The 16,901-nt window shown below is 38.8% G+C and overlaps 1 protein-coding gene across 1 annotated transcript in view; it reads right to left on the bottom strand.

Moving 5' to 3' along the window:
* Nucleotides 1–16,901, bottom strand: part of ADAMTSL1 (ADAMTS like 1) — a gene marked incomplete at both ends in the record, with an annotated part of 432,351 nt that overhangs the window by 17,605 nt on the left and 397,845 nt on the right. Inside the window, 3 exons of the mRNA XM_080637755.1 lie at nucleotides 4,786–4,920; nucleotides 6,766–6,945; nucleotides 14,134–14,262. Coding sequence (XP_080493881.1) covers nucleotides 4,786–4,920; nucleotides 6,766–6,945; nucleotides 14,134–14,262 — 444 coding nt within the window. The remainder of the gene's footprint in view (nucleotides 1–4,785; nucleotides 4,921–6,765; nucleotides 6,946–14,133; nucleotides 14,263–16,901) is intronic.

Raw genomic sequence — 16,901 nt, 5'->3', positions numbered from 1 at the left:
AAAGGGGGGAGAACCAAGTTCCAAATAATTGACTAAGCTTTCCCTCATAGATTTAGTCATATCTTCAGATTCCCCATTATTCATTATTCCCCAGAATAACCATTATAATCCAGGATTTGCATTGCATTCATTTCATCCAAAGAATAAAACCAGAATAAAGGCCAAGACTTTATATAATGATGACACTTCCTCTTTCATTCAAAAAAATTGCTGCTATTTTTTTTTGCCAAAGTCGATCAGAATACAGTGAGCCTTAAGAATATACACTGCAGCTATACACAATGGCTACCATTATCTCAATATTTAATTTTTGTTGTTTGTCTTTTCTTGTTTAAATATATTACTTAAATTTTGTACTGTGCTAAGGAGGATTTAGATTTTCAGTTCATTTCAGACCCTAGCCATCTTAACAGTTTGTGCTCCCATTTCTCAATAAATTCATGGCCCTGTGCTGCAATCCAAAATGAAAATGCATCTCTTCTCTTGGGTGCCTCATACAGTCCAAAGCCATTATTTAATTATACACATTGTGCTATTAAGCAATCCCCATTCTCCCTCTTCCTTCATTATACATATCCTCAAGTGCACATTATGTTTTCAGAAATCACATACAATCAAGATTTCTGAACCCACCCCCTCAAAAAAAACCAACCCCAAAAGCTCCCCCAAAACCCAACCAAAACCCATGTGGGACATGGACCTGAAGCTCTGGGGAAAAACCTATCAACTGTGTTCACAGACATTTTCTGTGCTTACTCAGAGCTCATGTGCCACAAAACATTTAAACAAAGCAACAGATGCCAAGAAATACTTGCTGTCACAAGCAAAGTACATTCTCCTTCAACAATTATTTTTTTCTTCACAGTGACATTTTATAGGTAGTCCCACATTTCTATATTCCTAGAAGTATTAATTTTTGACCTTCTTCCAATGTTCCTGTAAGAATCCCCACTTAAATGTATGTCAAAGTCATTAAAGCTTCAGCTTTCACTATGGTAAATATCTGCAATAAACACAGTATTCTTCTGTGCTAAGGTGACATCTTTATATCGTATTTTGTATCTTTTGACAAGTCTGCTGAAGTTTTCGTGAAGGTCACAATAAATATGAGAAATTGTAGTGGATCCTCACCAGGTTTTCTAAGATCCTCAGACTTTCTCACTGAAATGTCTTCAGATACAGGGTTCAATTTTGAACAAGTTTGAACCCAAATGAAAACAAGTATTCTTGATCGGCCTTCTTAAAGGCTCAGAAAAAGCCTTTTCTAAATGTTATAAGTCAGGGACACCAGGTTCTACAACTTCAGTTTTGCCAAAATTAACATTTACAAAGCTCAAGACCCATGGAAATGTATCCAGGGAGTTGTGTAAAAAAACCTCTTGTAGCATAACATGATACTTGTAGCATAAATAAAGAAACTATTGAAAATACATGAACTTAGGACATTCCTTTAAATCAAAAAGTTAATTCCACAAAGTAATCAGGACTTATAGAAGTCAAATGGTTATGAATATTGCTAAAAAGAAAAAAAAAGGTCTTATCAGGTGACAAAAAGAAAGAATTTCTTTCTGAGAAAAGGATGTAAGTTCTTGTAACACTTTCATTAACAACATTGAGGAAACCTGTATTAAAATTGTAAAAGTCTGAAAGACAGAAATCTTGCAAAGACTAAGGTCTAACATGTAAGATTTCCAAAGAAATAGAAATTGGTGTCACTTCAGAAATTTACTGTATTCTATATTATGTGTTGTATACAGTCTTCTTGTGACTTTCCATGAATCAAGGACATCAGAAAGTGCATGATGCTCTTCACTGATTGCTCATCACTGATTGCCAGTTTGCACTACTGTAAAACTCAGAAATATCCCTAAGCTCATGGGTGTCCTAGCTTCTGCTTGGAAGGAAGTCCTGTCCTTCAGATGACACAGGAGTATCTACTACACAAACTGCCAATGAATGTGAGGGCTGGGGACCACTGCAGTGTTCTACAGTGATCTGTGTAAGCCATTATCACGCTCTCTAACTGGGTGAGGAGTTAGGCCTAGAAAGCTGACTGAAATCTCAACCCTTTAGAAGGAAAAGTAAGAGGTACATAAGACAAAAAATGTCCCTGTAAGCTCATGCAAAAAGGCATTTTATACTATATCTTAATAAGTAAGTTGCTGATTCCATTGGGAAGGCATGGGTCCTTAACAGATCTTTTCCTCTGTTTCCATAGTGAAGGCACAAAAACGATCACTCAATGACCCTTGAAAATGAGAAGACCTCCAAACCAGGTATTTGTGTTATGACCCTGACCTTTACTTTATGTAAACCCTTGAAATTTGTATAGAAGAAACACACAAGACCTGACTCCAGAAAGCAAGTTCATTGTTTCAAATGGCTGAAAAGATAGTGAAAGTATTGCACAATTCCACTTTGTAGAAGAATGTTCATGTTATGTATGATAATCTGGAGGCAGCAGTTGTCTCCTTTTAACTCAGCTTATTAATTGTTGTTATATTTTATACAGTTGTTAATTTCCAAACAAGTTTTCATTTGCAACTTTAATTTTCTGTTGCTCCTCTATTTTCCCCTTCTCTCCTACATCCACAGGCACAAATCCACTGTATAATGCAGTTTTAATTCCCATTTTTCTTAAAGCATGGTGAACCCATACTTGAATTTGCTTCTAACATAATGTTTTCAAATTAGCTTTTAGCTCCTTTAAAATACAAAGTCTCCCCAAAGCTTAACTATCACTCCTTTTCTTCACACTTCACTCTGTTCCTTTGCACATGTTCTATCTTCCTTCTCTACTCAACAAATCCTCATATCCTTAGCTTTCCAAATATCAAGTCTAATTCAGTGCCTTCTGAGTTCTAAGAAATGCTGGTACCTGTCAGGAGTAGCACAGACATGGAACCCTTTACATAGAAATCTTTCAGTTTTTGTATGGGGCATCCAGGGCATGTAGAGCAAACATCTCAACGTAATCAACGATGAAAGTCTTAACAGGATTAAAGTCAATTGGCTTGGGTGGCAGAATAGAAAGAATTAGTGGACAGTTTGAAGAGAATGTTGTGGTTAGGGAGCACAGACATGGGTCACACGTTAAAAAGTTCACAAGATGTTACAAACTGGTGTTTGCAGCTGGTGCTTAGAAATAGATGAAGATATTATTTCCAGTGTAGCAATATTTCAAGCAAAGGTTGATTATGAAGGTATCAGAGTAGTCCAAGATAACCTTAGGCACTCTCCTACTGCACTGTGGGGAGACTAAATTTGGGAGTAAATATAGAGTCTTTGATTGTAATCCATACTCATATTAGTATACAGAGTAAACTAGATATTGATTAAAAAGAAAATATCTGAGAGATGAGTCCTTTCTTTCATTAACATACATGGAAGCTGAATGCTTTGTGTGTTTGTTTTGGTGATACAACATGATGCAGCACATTAGACTGTAGCTTTCTAATAGATACAGTTCCACTCCATGCTGATTTTTCATTAGAAAGAAACCTCTCAGGAGGTTTCTGTAGGTATTAATAATAATAGGCCCCAAATGCAGGTCAGTAAAATGCCAGTCAGGTGGAAGGAATTGCCTCAAGAATGAGACTGGTTTGCTATTTTCCTATTACAATTGATGGAGTTTCCTTGGCCCTGAAGTGGAATGGCAGGGTGCAGGGTGACATGGCCAAATGAAATTAATTTTGAGGTGATTATATACAGGCAGTGCAGAATACCCTTTGTGGTTCAATTACTGCTTTCAAACTAGAAAAATATCCCTACAACTAATAAAGCCCTCCTTTGGAAACCTGAGAGGAAATAGATGTAACAGGAGTGTGACACAGTCTTACAACAGTAAGTACAGTAAAACCATACTCAAAATGATTTATTTGATGCTAATAAATACCTTCAGATATTTTCCCTACTAAGGACTGTTTCAGTGCAGTTTTTGTGCAAGCAGAAATGTAATCCAGAGCTGCACACTAAAACCCATTGCAAACATATGCATATGTCAGCACTGGGGAAAAGTAAAACATACAAATCTAAAAACTTAAAGAGAAAGCCTGCACTGTGAAAATAAAATCTTAAAATTGTTACTAAATGTAAGCAAAGAATACTTTGGAAGTTATAGAGGCTAGAGCTATAAACACTCAGGCCATCTACAGACCCTTTGCTAAAAGTTTCAGATCCCTACCTCTAAAAAGAGTGTCCTGAAACTGCATTACTCTACAAGATTTCACTGCATGCAGTAACAAGGCCATTAGAAAAGCTGTTTGCCTACTTCAGCCTGACAGTTAGTAGAGGCTCAAGATCAGCATGAGAAAAAAAATTTAGAAAAGGCTGAGATTTCCTTGCAAACTAATCATGCTCACAGATCTGAAAGGACTTTACAGCATATAACAGAACTTGCAGTGTAAAGAGGAGAAACTTCTATCAAGGGCAGAAAAGGGTGAAAAGCATTTCATTGGAGATTATTTCTTCGTATGTCTTTCTTCAGACATTGATTTTGTCATGTAACAAAGTGTAACATGTGGCACAATGGAGCCCTTATTCTGCGTGCTGCTTTGGGTATTACACTAATAAGAGGGCCTCCTTTTTTTAAATGAGCTTCTGAGTTCTGAGAACAATCTGACAGTGATTCTGACTGACAGTGCTTTGTTGGTTTGATGTCTTTTGCCCCAGTGCTCCATGGCTGGGTAACCAGATGGTTAACTGTAATGGGTAACCAGATGCATAACTATAATCTAAACTCTAAACAGTTTTTAATTAAAACAAAATGTAGAGCTCTTGACTTACCTATGAGAGCAGAGCTCCCTGGACTGATGGTCATGTTTGTTCCTGAAGGAGAGGTCAGCACTGAACGAGTGCTGGTCTCAGCACTGGAAAGCACTGCTGTTAAGTCTTTTAGGTAAGGAAGAGGTCGTGGAGGCTCTGGTAACAGATTGGGAGACTGAAGTGATGAGCAACACAGTAGCAGAAAACATCTCAGGGACATCAACAAAACCACCACCAGCTATTGCTTCATTATTTACCATGCTGCAATATTGCCATTTCAGAGGGGCAGTCTGAGCAACTTTGGGCAACTACTGGAGGTGTGCTTTGTCTCATGTTAGGTAAGGCACTAGAGAAATCATAAAAAAACCCTGGATCTGTATGACCGCAAAATAAATTCTCTCTGAAGGCTATCATGGCATTCTGGTTGACCTTTGCATATGATGAAGGTACATCGTATCAAGAGATAAAGCAGCTTGGATGAAAGAGTGAATTTATAGAGCATAGAAGCCAAATCAAATGTCCATGAGAGTCAGTGGGAAACTTTTTAATGTCTGGTACAACCTGGATCAAGCCCTGATTAAATACGGTTATAACTCTGCCAAATCCTGTGGTATACCTAGGCAAAGCTCCAAAGGACTTAAGAGTTCAGAGCTCAAGAGGATCAATCTATGCTGAGAGCTGCAGGATTTAGTTCTTTACTATCCATCATGCTGTTTTAAAAATCACATCATTTTTATAATTCCCAATTCTGTTTGTCATGGAAATTATGGCATATTTTATTTAAGTGAATGGTGGCTTCATCCCCTTTCAATTAAATCATGGCAGACACTAAGCAAATTTAGTATTGCTGATCACACTCATCACCAGAAGTATGAGTCATGGATGCCTGAACTGTTTCTTTCCATCAAGGAACTAAAGATGTCATTTGCCTACAAACATAAGCAGCTTGTATAACTCAAAGTAACTTTCCATCTTTAAAAACTAAGCCATTTATAAAGATCAGAGAAGGATTTAAAGATCTTGTGGGAGTGCTTATTTGTAGCTGGAAACCCAGATGTTAATGTTTTTCCCCAGATTTTTTTTTTTTTTACAAATTTCTAGAGCCAGTCTGGATTCACAGGGAAATCATGTGAACATCCATAAGGTGATTTTAGTGTTGTCTGTGAAACTGAGATATCTCACTTTAAAACTTCCTCTGGAAGCTGCATCATCCATGGAACCTGTGCTCACCGTAGTCATGAAAGATGAGAGCTGTTAACAGATGCTTTAATGGTGTTGCACCAATAACAGGGACCAGGTTTCAAAATTTGATACTTCACTATCAAATGTACAGAAGCATTTACATAGTCTGGTTGGATTGTTCATCTGCCAGGCATGGAGAAATGATAGATGAGTTACTAGGAAAGGAAACCCTTTTCCCACACATCCAATTACTACCAGGTAACACTTCCACTGATACTTCACTGCTGACATTGTCCTTTCAAATCACCCAGCTATGCTTTCTGTCTGTTGTTTAGAAACCCAAGAAAAGTAAACTTCACTATTCACTGGACCTGAGAAGTACTTTTTAAAAGCACACTTGGCTTATGCACTTTATAGGTGTGAAACGTCAGTATCACACAGCCATGTACAAAAAGGCTGCTCAGCGGAGGCATAGAACTTCACAGGGAAGAAAGTGACATCAGCCTCATTTCAAGAAAGCTGCTTTAGAAAATGGTTAATTAATGCTTTTCTTAAGTAGTATATAAGAATGAAATTGACTATTTCAGGACTGGGAGGTGCAGTCCCTGTGGTTAGACACTTTCTCCTTATCTGTCTTCCTTTTGCCATCACCTTGTTTCAAGTGATGCTGCCCAGAAAACAAATGCAGACTGATTATTTCCTTAGGACAGGGCTGCCTCTATGCCATCCCCTCTTTCACATCCTCTGGTTAGTTCTGCAGGCTAGATCTGCCAGCAGCCATCTTACTATTGCTGCAAGTGCAAGATACCCTGGACTTACCAAGAACCAACAGCTGGGAGCTTTCAGTTATCTCCCCACGAAGATTGGCTGCCTTGCAGGAGTACAGTCCCTGATCTGACAGAGAAACATTTGGAATTAGCAGCACCCCATCATGCAGATGGTGAGCAAAGGACAACTTGACCTTGTTCTTAAACCAAGTAACTTCTGCTTCGGGAACACCTGTAAAAACATTGACAAAACATAACACAAGTAAGATACTATGGCTGCCACAGACAAAATTGTTTAAAGAGAACAAGTAAAATGAGATTTTAACATGACATCCAAGGACGTAATGTTCATTTTTTGCAGTTCAGAAGTGTTTAGTCAGCTCTTTCACATTGTTTATCTTTCTTAGACCCCTCTGAGACACAGAAGAAAAGTTAGGACTAAGTTGAAGTTTTCCCTTTTAGTGTCCCAGAATTGTACAAGTGAACTCTGAACTCATCACTCTTAAAAACAAGCCTGTATTGGATCTGAACAAGCTCAATCTACCCTGGTATCCTGTCTTTGGAAGAAGCCATAAGATGGTGCCTCTCCCAGCCCCAAATTAGTTTCAGCTCAGGAAATTTCTAAGCCAGAAATAGTTTCTGTGCAGCCCTTCATAGACTTCCTTTTATTAATTCATCCAATCTTCCATTTTCCAGTTATGTAAACAAGAATTTACATCTTCAGAAAAGCAGTTTCACTGGTCTCACCAGGAGACTTCAGAAAACAGATTGTTACAGATACATAATCCACTATAGAAAGAATTGCCTCCTTTTGTATGCTTGAAAATAAGGTCTAGCTATCTCTTTTGAGTAATCTCTTGTAGGAATAGGTTCTGATGTGTAGCTGACAAGACCCCTGGTCTTGCAGTAGATAGCATCTTCTTCATATAGGGATTTCTACCTTGATTTAAATGCGTACCAGATCAGGTAATTTAGTGTCGCTAGCTACTAAAAATTTGGCTTATGTGAAAATGGTATTGAAAGTCTCAACAGATGTGACAGACATATGGACCTGTGCCTGAGAGGATACTGTGTGGTCCCATGGCTGTAAGGAGCAGAATGTTACTAATCCTGGTAACTGCTGAGTGCATGATCTCCCATTTGTGGTACCCTCTGTATGTGGAGGCAGTTAATCTCTTTCACACAAACATGCAGCTACCTTGTGTCTGCTGTACGTATGCACGCATACAGGAAGTTATTTTTCAGTATCTGGTACCTACCTCAATCCTTCCCTGCCTTATGTCACAGCAAGATGTTCCTCTGCCCATTTCCAGCACCTTTCTGATTGAGCTTCAATGTAGAAAACCCCAAACCTACTTTGTGTGGCCCTTGCATCAGAAATACCTCAGTTGGCTGGGCTCACTGAATACGACCACCCATTTTTCTGTATTAATAGTGACCGCCTGATTGCAGGTGTCTCACTAAGAATGTATTGATGGAAGTGGGGAAAAGAGATTTTCTGTATTCTTCTACATCAAAGCATTGTGGCCTTTTTTTCCTCCTCTCCCAGAGTAACCTGGTGACTTTGCCAAGACATCTGGAATAAGTATGTCTGAGCTTGGCAGTGAGGAAGGAGAACTGAAGCCCTGTAAGGGCAGAGGGTCTCGTCCATATTCAGAAAGTATGAGGAAGCAGCCTGTAAAAGACTGGAGGGTTTTTCTCTCTTTTGTCTGAGGGTTAACAGCACATGCTAATCTGGATTTCCATGGCATAACCAGGGAATTAATCATTCTTGTCTACGACACTGTTTTCCAAAGGCTCACTCGCTTTTGTGCTGCTACAACTCGTTTTTCTAAAAAGGATGAGCTGTTGGGCCTGTTTCTGACCACCTGCTGGGACAGGACCAGTACACAGCTCCCCATCTGGCTGCTACCCTTTGACCTATGTGGTGTGGGTGGGCTGACCATCATTTTAAACCTCACTCAAATTTCTTCCAGAGCATCCACACAGAGTCCTCAGGATAGTGTGGAAAACCACTGGGCAGCAAGCAACCCCAACCCTTGGGTTTATTCAAGCCTGAGTGTTTAGTGTGTTTCCATTGTGAGGAAAGGCATTTTGAGAGGTGAGCTCTCTAGAAAAAAGGAGAGAAAATGGACATTGTACCAGTTCTGTAGTCCCTCAGACAAAAAAACACCCACATCCCAGCACTAGCCCTCCCAGGGCCTCCCTAGAGAAGGGATGATACTCTCTCTCTTGCAGTCTAAGCTACTTAAGGCACACAGATTTTCACATTATGGCTATTGTGAACTTAGGCATGGAAATACAAAGAAACGTATCTCAGAAATAATCACCAGATTATAAAATTGTAATGCTTTCTTTAATTCCAGCCAGGGCTTATCTTCTTTTTTGGTTCTGAAGACTAAAACTGGGTAGAAGTCTCAAGTTCTTCTTGAAAATAGTGGAAGATAAGTGCAAATAGTGGGAGAAAAGGAAGGGATGGGGAGTGCTGAGAAGGGTAAAGAGGAAGGGAAGTAGACAATGAGGATTTCATATGAACACAGCCCTCAAGAGCAGGGACTCAAAACAAACACATGAATAAATACAGAGAGACAGAAAAAAAAATTTACGTCTTAAAAACAGCTGCTCATATAGTCTTAGTCCAGAAAGACAGGTTCCTCTTCTATACACTTCACTAGCAGAAGTAGCAACAAGAGGTTAAAGGTAAGACTTCTTACTGTTTGAGGTATTACTGTTGAGTCTAGGAAAGGTGCACTGTACCTACAGAATGTTCAGCAGCTCTACAAATACCTTTTTCTGACTGCTACTCTACAAAGCGTGTTGTTCCTCTGTCTTTAATGTGAAGTTTTCACACTAACAGGAAATGATTTGAAGCTAACCTGTACAGCTATTCCTAGAGTTTGGTTTTAGGGAAGATAGGCAGTATATGTCAGTAAGCAGCAACTTCATTTTCTTTTCTGCTTCCACCTTTAGTGACACAAATAAACCGCAAGACAGGAATAGGAGGCAGCCAGCAGAGGGATGAGCAAACCCATCATTGCGCAGCATTACCACAAGGGGTAGCAAGAGCATTTCAATCAGTCGGGTAACGGTGAACGAGGACAGACGGCTGCGTGTCTTGCCTTACAGAAACAATCACAGAGACTGAAACTCTGACAGCTGCCAGCTGGAAAGAAAATTCACCTTGCTAGGCAGCCAAGACTTTAAGTAGTAAAGAGTTACTAAAGCCTATTCTTCAGCTTTCTCCTCCATCACTGTGCATGTATCCAGCACAAAAAGGCTACCTGGGATATGTAGTAAGCAGAACTGTATACCCCAGTTAAGATAATTTTGCTAAACTAGGAGCTTTTGGAGAAGGGAAGCGTAACAATACAAGTATCTAGCAGTGATGGCTTGTTTTCAGTGCCACAATATTCTTGAAACAGTGACTTACACACCACAATCTGGTCTAGCTAATGAACAAATATGGGTCATAAAGCAAGGTAATAACTAGAAAAATATAACATCCAGCATATAGTTTAAATACAAAGGAAAGGAATGTTTAGGAGAGTTGAAAAAACTTCAAGCTGAAACATCAGAGAGAGGAGGATATACAGGGTAGGATGGTAATACCTTTTAAGTCACTCTTCCAAATGTATTCTGACTCAACAGGGACTTAATATATGACACTATATAACATAGTCTCAATATATAGTGTCAACAATATATAACAGTGACTATATATATGACACTTTGCATACAGGTGCTTCTGTTAGAAATTTTACAGCCTGAATGATACCACTGAGAAATGTCTTAAGAACTAGATTTTAAAAACTGGTTCTCCCTCTTATGTCCAGCTGTATTTTCAACAACAGCTTTGGCCAGATTGATTAAGGCTTCTGGTATCTGAATGAGGACCTGCACAATTCAAGTGGTAAAGTTAACAGAAAGCTTCGCAGTGATACTGATGTGATCCAAATTGCTCCCATCTCCCATTTGGAAGTGAAGCTGCACACAGCAATCAAATTGCCCACACTAGAAATGATGCTGGCTTTCTGAAGCTTGAAGAAAAACCTCCAGGTGGCAGTCACAAGCACCGGTAAGACTCCTGAGTGACTTTTGCGCGGGAGTTCCTCTAGGATTAGTCTTGGAGAAGTCTGGATTGACCACAATCACTTAACCATGTCCAAAAAATATTCTTTCACGTCTATAGACAAAATGGCAATGTTATGTCAAGTGAAATAAGACTGACTTTCAAGCTTGAAGAAAACCACAGGACCATCTTTTTGGTATAACCAAAGTAGAGTTTCATCCTGCCATTATTTATATCAGGGGCCAATTGAACTCTAATACATTCAGAATGATTTTATTTTCACTTGTCCTACAGCTAACATCTACAGAATCCAGCTCAGTACACAGATTTTGACATTGCTTATGGCTTTCATAAGAAGTTAAAGAGCAATATATAATTACTCCCTAGGCACTGGTAATGTTCTCTTTCATTATCTCTTGTTTTCAAGAAACCTTCCCCAGGCTTATCAACACCTGTCAGCAGCAAGTGTATATTTCTGTCCCTTGACAGCAAAAGCAGCTTTAGAAAATGTTATAACTGATCCTTATGCTACTTATTTCTCTTATAAATATTTATTCTGCTGTCCTGCTGACTTTCAGAAAATATGTGTCCTTATATGAGCCAAGACATCAAGATCCAGTACATGCATGATCTTGTACTACAGATGATACAGCACAGTGATAGCAACACAGCTTATTATGGTGAGACTAACAGGCACCAAATTCTGATCTGGAACAACTCTCAGTTGCTGTGCTGTCTCAGGGCATCCTGAAATGACTAGAGGGAAAGTACTAGGAAGAAAAAGACTACAGCTTTACAAAGTTGTGTGAAGAGTTTTTTCATCTAGATAGTCTCCACATAATTACTGGATATGTTAGTTAGCTTTTGAATTGCGTTAAATTCATTCTCACAGTCCAATTTCTTTTGTGAAGATATATATGCAATAACATATTGTCAGATATGTTATTACATTAACTATAGCATTTTAACTTACAGTGATTTGATGGCTATTTCGTTGTTAATGCCTTCTGGGTAAATCTGGCAAACCACATAGCTGTAAAATTCATCTACTTTGAAGAAGTCACTAGGATACGACACGTTTACTGACTAAAGCAATAGTGCATGCTACTTTTCTCCTTAGAGTTGATCATTCTAAGTAGAATGGTAAAAAAATATTAAAAGATTGAATAATCAAAACCCAGATGCTAAACCAAACAGTACTTAAAACAGAAGGAAAATTACATTTATTTTCATATTCTTTAACAGATTTTATAAATGATATATTTTCCAGGCATAGGAGAGACAATTGATCAAAATCACCCTGTTCCTGGATATTTTCCCAAATGCAGTTTTTGTTTGTTTGTTTGTTTGTTTTTAATTACTGCTGTTGAATTACTAGCAATATTTGTAAGAAAATAGAATTCTAGTGCCTATAAAATATTTTCGCCCTCATTATCCACTCTATTACTCCCTGTGTAACATCACAGCTTGTGATTTATAAATTTATCAAAATTTCGATAGCAAACTCTGGTGTCAGACACAGTTGACATTTTCTGCAGATGCAGAAGATAAACACCCATAAAGACAATTATGATTTAGGCAAATTTCTCCTGAATCACCAAAGAATCCAATATACATAATGCTACTAGATATCAAAGAGCCTTCTTCTGGGAGTTAAGACAGTGATTCTGCTGTGACAGTACTAAAATTTTCCATTGTACATGCACATTGCCATAGTAGGTTGGCTTCATAAAACTGCTAGAGATTATTTTCCTCTCAGAAAAGGCACTGAATCAGTACCCCTGACCATACTGTGGTCCCCTGTTGTAGTCTTCTGATTCCGTAAGAACTACGGCAGCTTTGCTCAGCCATATCCTGTTCTTTTTATTATGTCTTTATACTGATGGGAAATGGCTGCACTTCTTAAATCAGTAATCATAGTCTACACCTGTGGGGCCTCCCCATCTGCAGCTGAGAAAACCCAAAGATAGAAATCCAAAATAATTTATGTCTGTATAATACTTAGTCTCTTTCAACACTGCCAGTGCACCTGGCCATTTAGGGGCCTGGGGAAAAATAGAACAGCTTTCATCTCCTTCTTCCTTGAAGACACTGGACATCAGTCTGATTGCAAGAAAGCGTCTAGTGTCTGTGTTAAGAGGGCAACAGAATTATTGAATTCACTCCCTAGTGAATTACTAGGAAAATAATACTGTATATTTCTTTCATTAATCCCACTGAGCCTAATTAGTAAATTGGGATCCCAGCCTGGTGTTTGCACAGCTATTGTGCATGCTTTGCTAAAAGACAGATGAACAAATAAAGAAACTTGAGCCAAATACTTTTTTCACTCAAGAATTTGCATAGGGGTGGGGTTGGCGGCACTTGAAGAAGAAAACTGACAACCACTAAGTGATTACAGTGATCAGGAAGTGTAAAAAAGAAGGACATCTGTATATTTGCAGAGCAGATGCTTATTCAGTCATCTGAAGCAGCTGCTAAGGACAAAAAGCTAAAGCAAGGGTTTAAAGGACTTGGTATCAGTCTAGTAGTCGACTCTATATATATCTCCAATGCAGATATTCATGTAACACTCAGCATGGCTCAGTCTGTTTTATAAGCTGATTCCTCCCCCTTCTGTTCCCGCTCATACTATGTACAAATGTATAATGAATCAAAGATCTGGCCCTGGGTTTTTAGAGATTTCTCAGCTCTCTCTCTTCCCCCACCCTCCTCTCCATACAAAGACCATTGCCACCAACAGCCATAGGACTGCAACACGCAGATTGGTCACCATTGGAAAGAGGCAAACTACCGCTATGAGATTGAGGGACATTCAGTCTCTGTCTGGAAAACAGTTTCAGGGAGAACCCTGTTTCAGCAGAATTCCCCTGAATTCCTGCACTCCCAAGATGAAAAAAGAAAAATCAGAAGATGAGTGTGCTAACATGTCCTTAATTTAAAAAAAAATCAGAGTTTGGCAGGAAAAGAAGGAACTAACCTGAGTGGACTTTGAAAACTCAATCAACATTGAAATGAGTCAGTCCACCCTTATATAGTCTCACTAAACACCCCCAACAGGTAGGAATGTGTATCAGATTTCTTGTATTCACATCATACTGTGTATCTCTAACAAATGTCTGTCATATTGTCTCAGACCAATTTTGTTAAGCCACTACACTTTTCCTGTTGGTATTGATAAAACGAGGACTATTTCTATGCTAAGAATTAATGCAAGCAATGAAGTTCCCCCAAGTCCTAAGAAAAACTTTCATTTTCACCCAGCTGCCTCTGGAGACACCAATTTAGCAAAGAACACCACAGAAATTTAAAGTCAAAGGCACCTGCATGGGAGATCAAAAAATTTCTCACCTGCGACCTGGCAGCTAATGGTAATATTTGCTCTCTGGATTGTTTTCACTGTGCTTCCAATATCAACAGTAACAGCAGGCGATTCAGTGTTGATCACAGTAGCTCTTGATGTCTTTATCAGTGGCTTTCCTGCATAAAAGAAGCACCACAGTTATCAGATCAAGCACACTGGACTTGCATGGAAGAGGTGGTCTGGTACACCCTGTGTGAAAGTACCTACACAGTACAGGTGGATAAGGGAAAATGCTGGAGTATGAGGACACCTTTGCTTTATAATATTACAGTGTCACCAAATTCCATGGAAAAAGGTTTGTTTTTTTTTTTTTTTTAAAAAAGGCATACTCAGAGCAGAGGCAGAATAGCATTAAAGCCGTATGGACACACATGAGAACCAGCTGAATCAATAAACACTGATATAACTGGAACTGCAGCAAGATGTTTGTCTGGTATTGAAACCAAAATACCACACTTTGCCAAAGGCCAAACTCAAGAAAAAGGAGCCAGAGTGATGGCTACAGGCACATTAATAGTGCAGGAGGTTTAGAGCAACATGGAAGCTGTTTCTACAAATCCATCATGTTTTCTTTAACCTACAGAAGAAACACTTGGATTCGGAAGACCAGACAATAACGATAAAGTTATATAGAATGGCTAGTGTAAGAAGACTTGCAAACTCATCTTTCTCCAAAAATCTATAAACACATTTTTTTTCCCCTTTAAATAAATGGTCAGACACAAAACAGGCTCAGATATCATCATTTGCCTGTAGAAGCCGCAGTTTTAGGCTAATGTCTACCACTGGCTTTTTTAGTGTGTTGAGCTGGAGGTGATCAAGGAAGAAAAGATGAAGGAAATAAAAAATAATTTGGTTTCATTGAGCTCATGGAGAGTCCTGAAAATTTAATTCAGCCCTAACTATAAATTATTCCATATAGATATATTTCCAGGGCTTTGAAAAGATGCCTTTCATCTGGAATTACTGTCATATCAATTCAGGCTTTTTTTGGTATTTTCTTTTGATGCTTTTAATGCGTAAAAATAACAAAGTAAAATATTGCATTTTACTATTGAAATATCTCCAACATTTTTGATGCTTTGCATGAAGATGTAAAGATAAGAAAGTAAAATTCTTCAGGTATTCATCAGCCTTTTATTTTCCATTGTTTTTTAAAAAAAAATCACATAAAAAGATTAAAAATCTTTAAGCTGTTCAGCCCACAAATGAGAAGCAAACCATTGAGCAAATGGATGCATTTTCCACTGGTTTTTTTCCATGCGTGTGTTAAACTAATCAGAAAATTCTTCAATGAAATAAGCTTTCAGCCCCACTCCTGATCCCTCTAAAGATGGTTTCAGCTTTCCACGGTTTTTTTTGAGGAAGTACTTCCATTATGCCAAAAAGGTTGTTGCTTTGTTCCAAGAACTGCTCAGTATCTCATTTTGAGATACTCATGGCCCCATTTTATATGATGTTCAGCTCTTTGCCTTAGATATAAGATAGAAATCAGTACCAGTTCCTAAGCAGAGTTCAATGTGTGTGCCACACATATACCTAGTGTCAGTTTATTTTCCTATAGTTTCACAGAAAATTGTCTCCACAAATTATTTTGTACAAAGGCTATGGCTTTTAAACTTACTGAAGCAATATAGACAGATTAGCAGTTTTCACTCATGTTCAGCTTATTGCTGGTGCAACACAATAGGTTTACCGTGGAGTTGCTCGTTATAAAACACTATACTGTCTTAAGCAGCAGCACCTCTGCTTCACTGCCTGGGATTCAGCAAAGATATGCCTGATCTGCAGTACTGTAATGAGGATCAGACTCTTTAGTTTTGCCTGCATGTAATATGTACCTGTGAGACAGAGCTTTGTTTTCCACTCTGAGAGATTCAGTGGTTCTCCTTCTAAGCGACAGAAAAAGTCTCTTTCCAGTTGGTTTACTAATCATCAGAGCTTCATTGCTGGCCATTGCTGCATTCCTAGATTTTCTTTGTCCTCCTCTTACCTGAAATTTTCTCTGCATTTCGTGTAAAAATGTCAAACTCATCAACATCTATTCATTCCTCTAACCATACATGTATACATTGGCAGCTGATGGTCACTGCCTGCACATTGGAGGCTTCCAAATGTTTCCACATTCTGGATCAGTGAAATGAAGAGGGCTGAAAAATCAATAAGCTTTCTAGCATTCATAATGTGTTTCCTTTTGCTTTTGTGATAAACAGGATCCTCCTCAAAGCCCTCTCTCCCTTGTCACCATCCTTATCTGTGTCTTCTGTCCCTTTGTCTTACTCAACATCTCCTCATTCACACTTGCTGCTCTTTCGTTCTACTAGTCCTGATGTGGTTGTGAGCCTGCTGATATTGCCTATCAATGAACCTTGAAGAAGTTGGATTCATGCACTACCTCCCATTTCCCTTGGCTTTTATTTGGGTGAGTTTTCTCTAGAACTGAAATCTAAACCAACAAAAGATATTTACTCTGCTTTAGAACTCAATGTTACTAGAGAAATATGACCACAGATGTCCTGGGTTCAGCAGTAGCAGTCATTTTTCCTCCTTCTTAGTAGCTGTTGCAGCACTGTGTTTTTGACTTTCAGCCTGGGAACAGAGCTGATTGGGAACGAGCTGATAACACCGATGTTTAGACTGACCAAGGACTTTGTAAGTCTCATGCTCTGCCAGGGAGGAGGAGAAGCTGGGAGGAAGCAGGGACAGGACGCCTGATCCAAACTAGCCAAAGAGGTATTCCATACCACAGCACGTC

Source organism: Psittacula echo (assembly GCF_963264785.1).
Source record: "Psittacula echo genome assembly, chromosome: Z".
Lineage (NCBI taxonomy): Eukaryota > Metazoa > Chordata > Aves > Psittaciformes > Psittacidae > Psittacula > Psittacula echo.
This window is presented reverse-complemented; position numbering and strand designations above follow the sequence as displayed.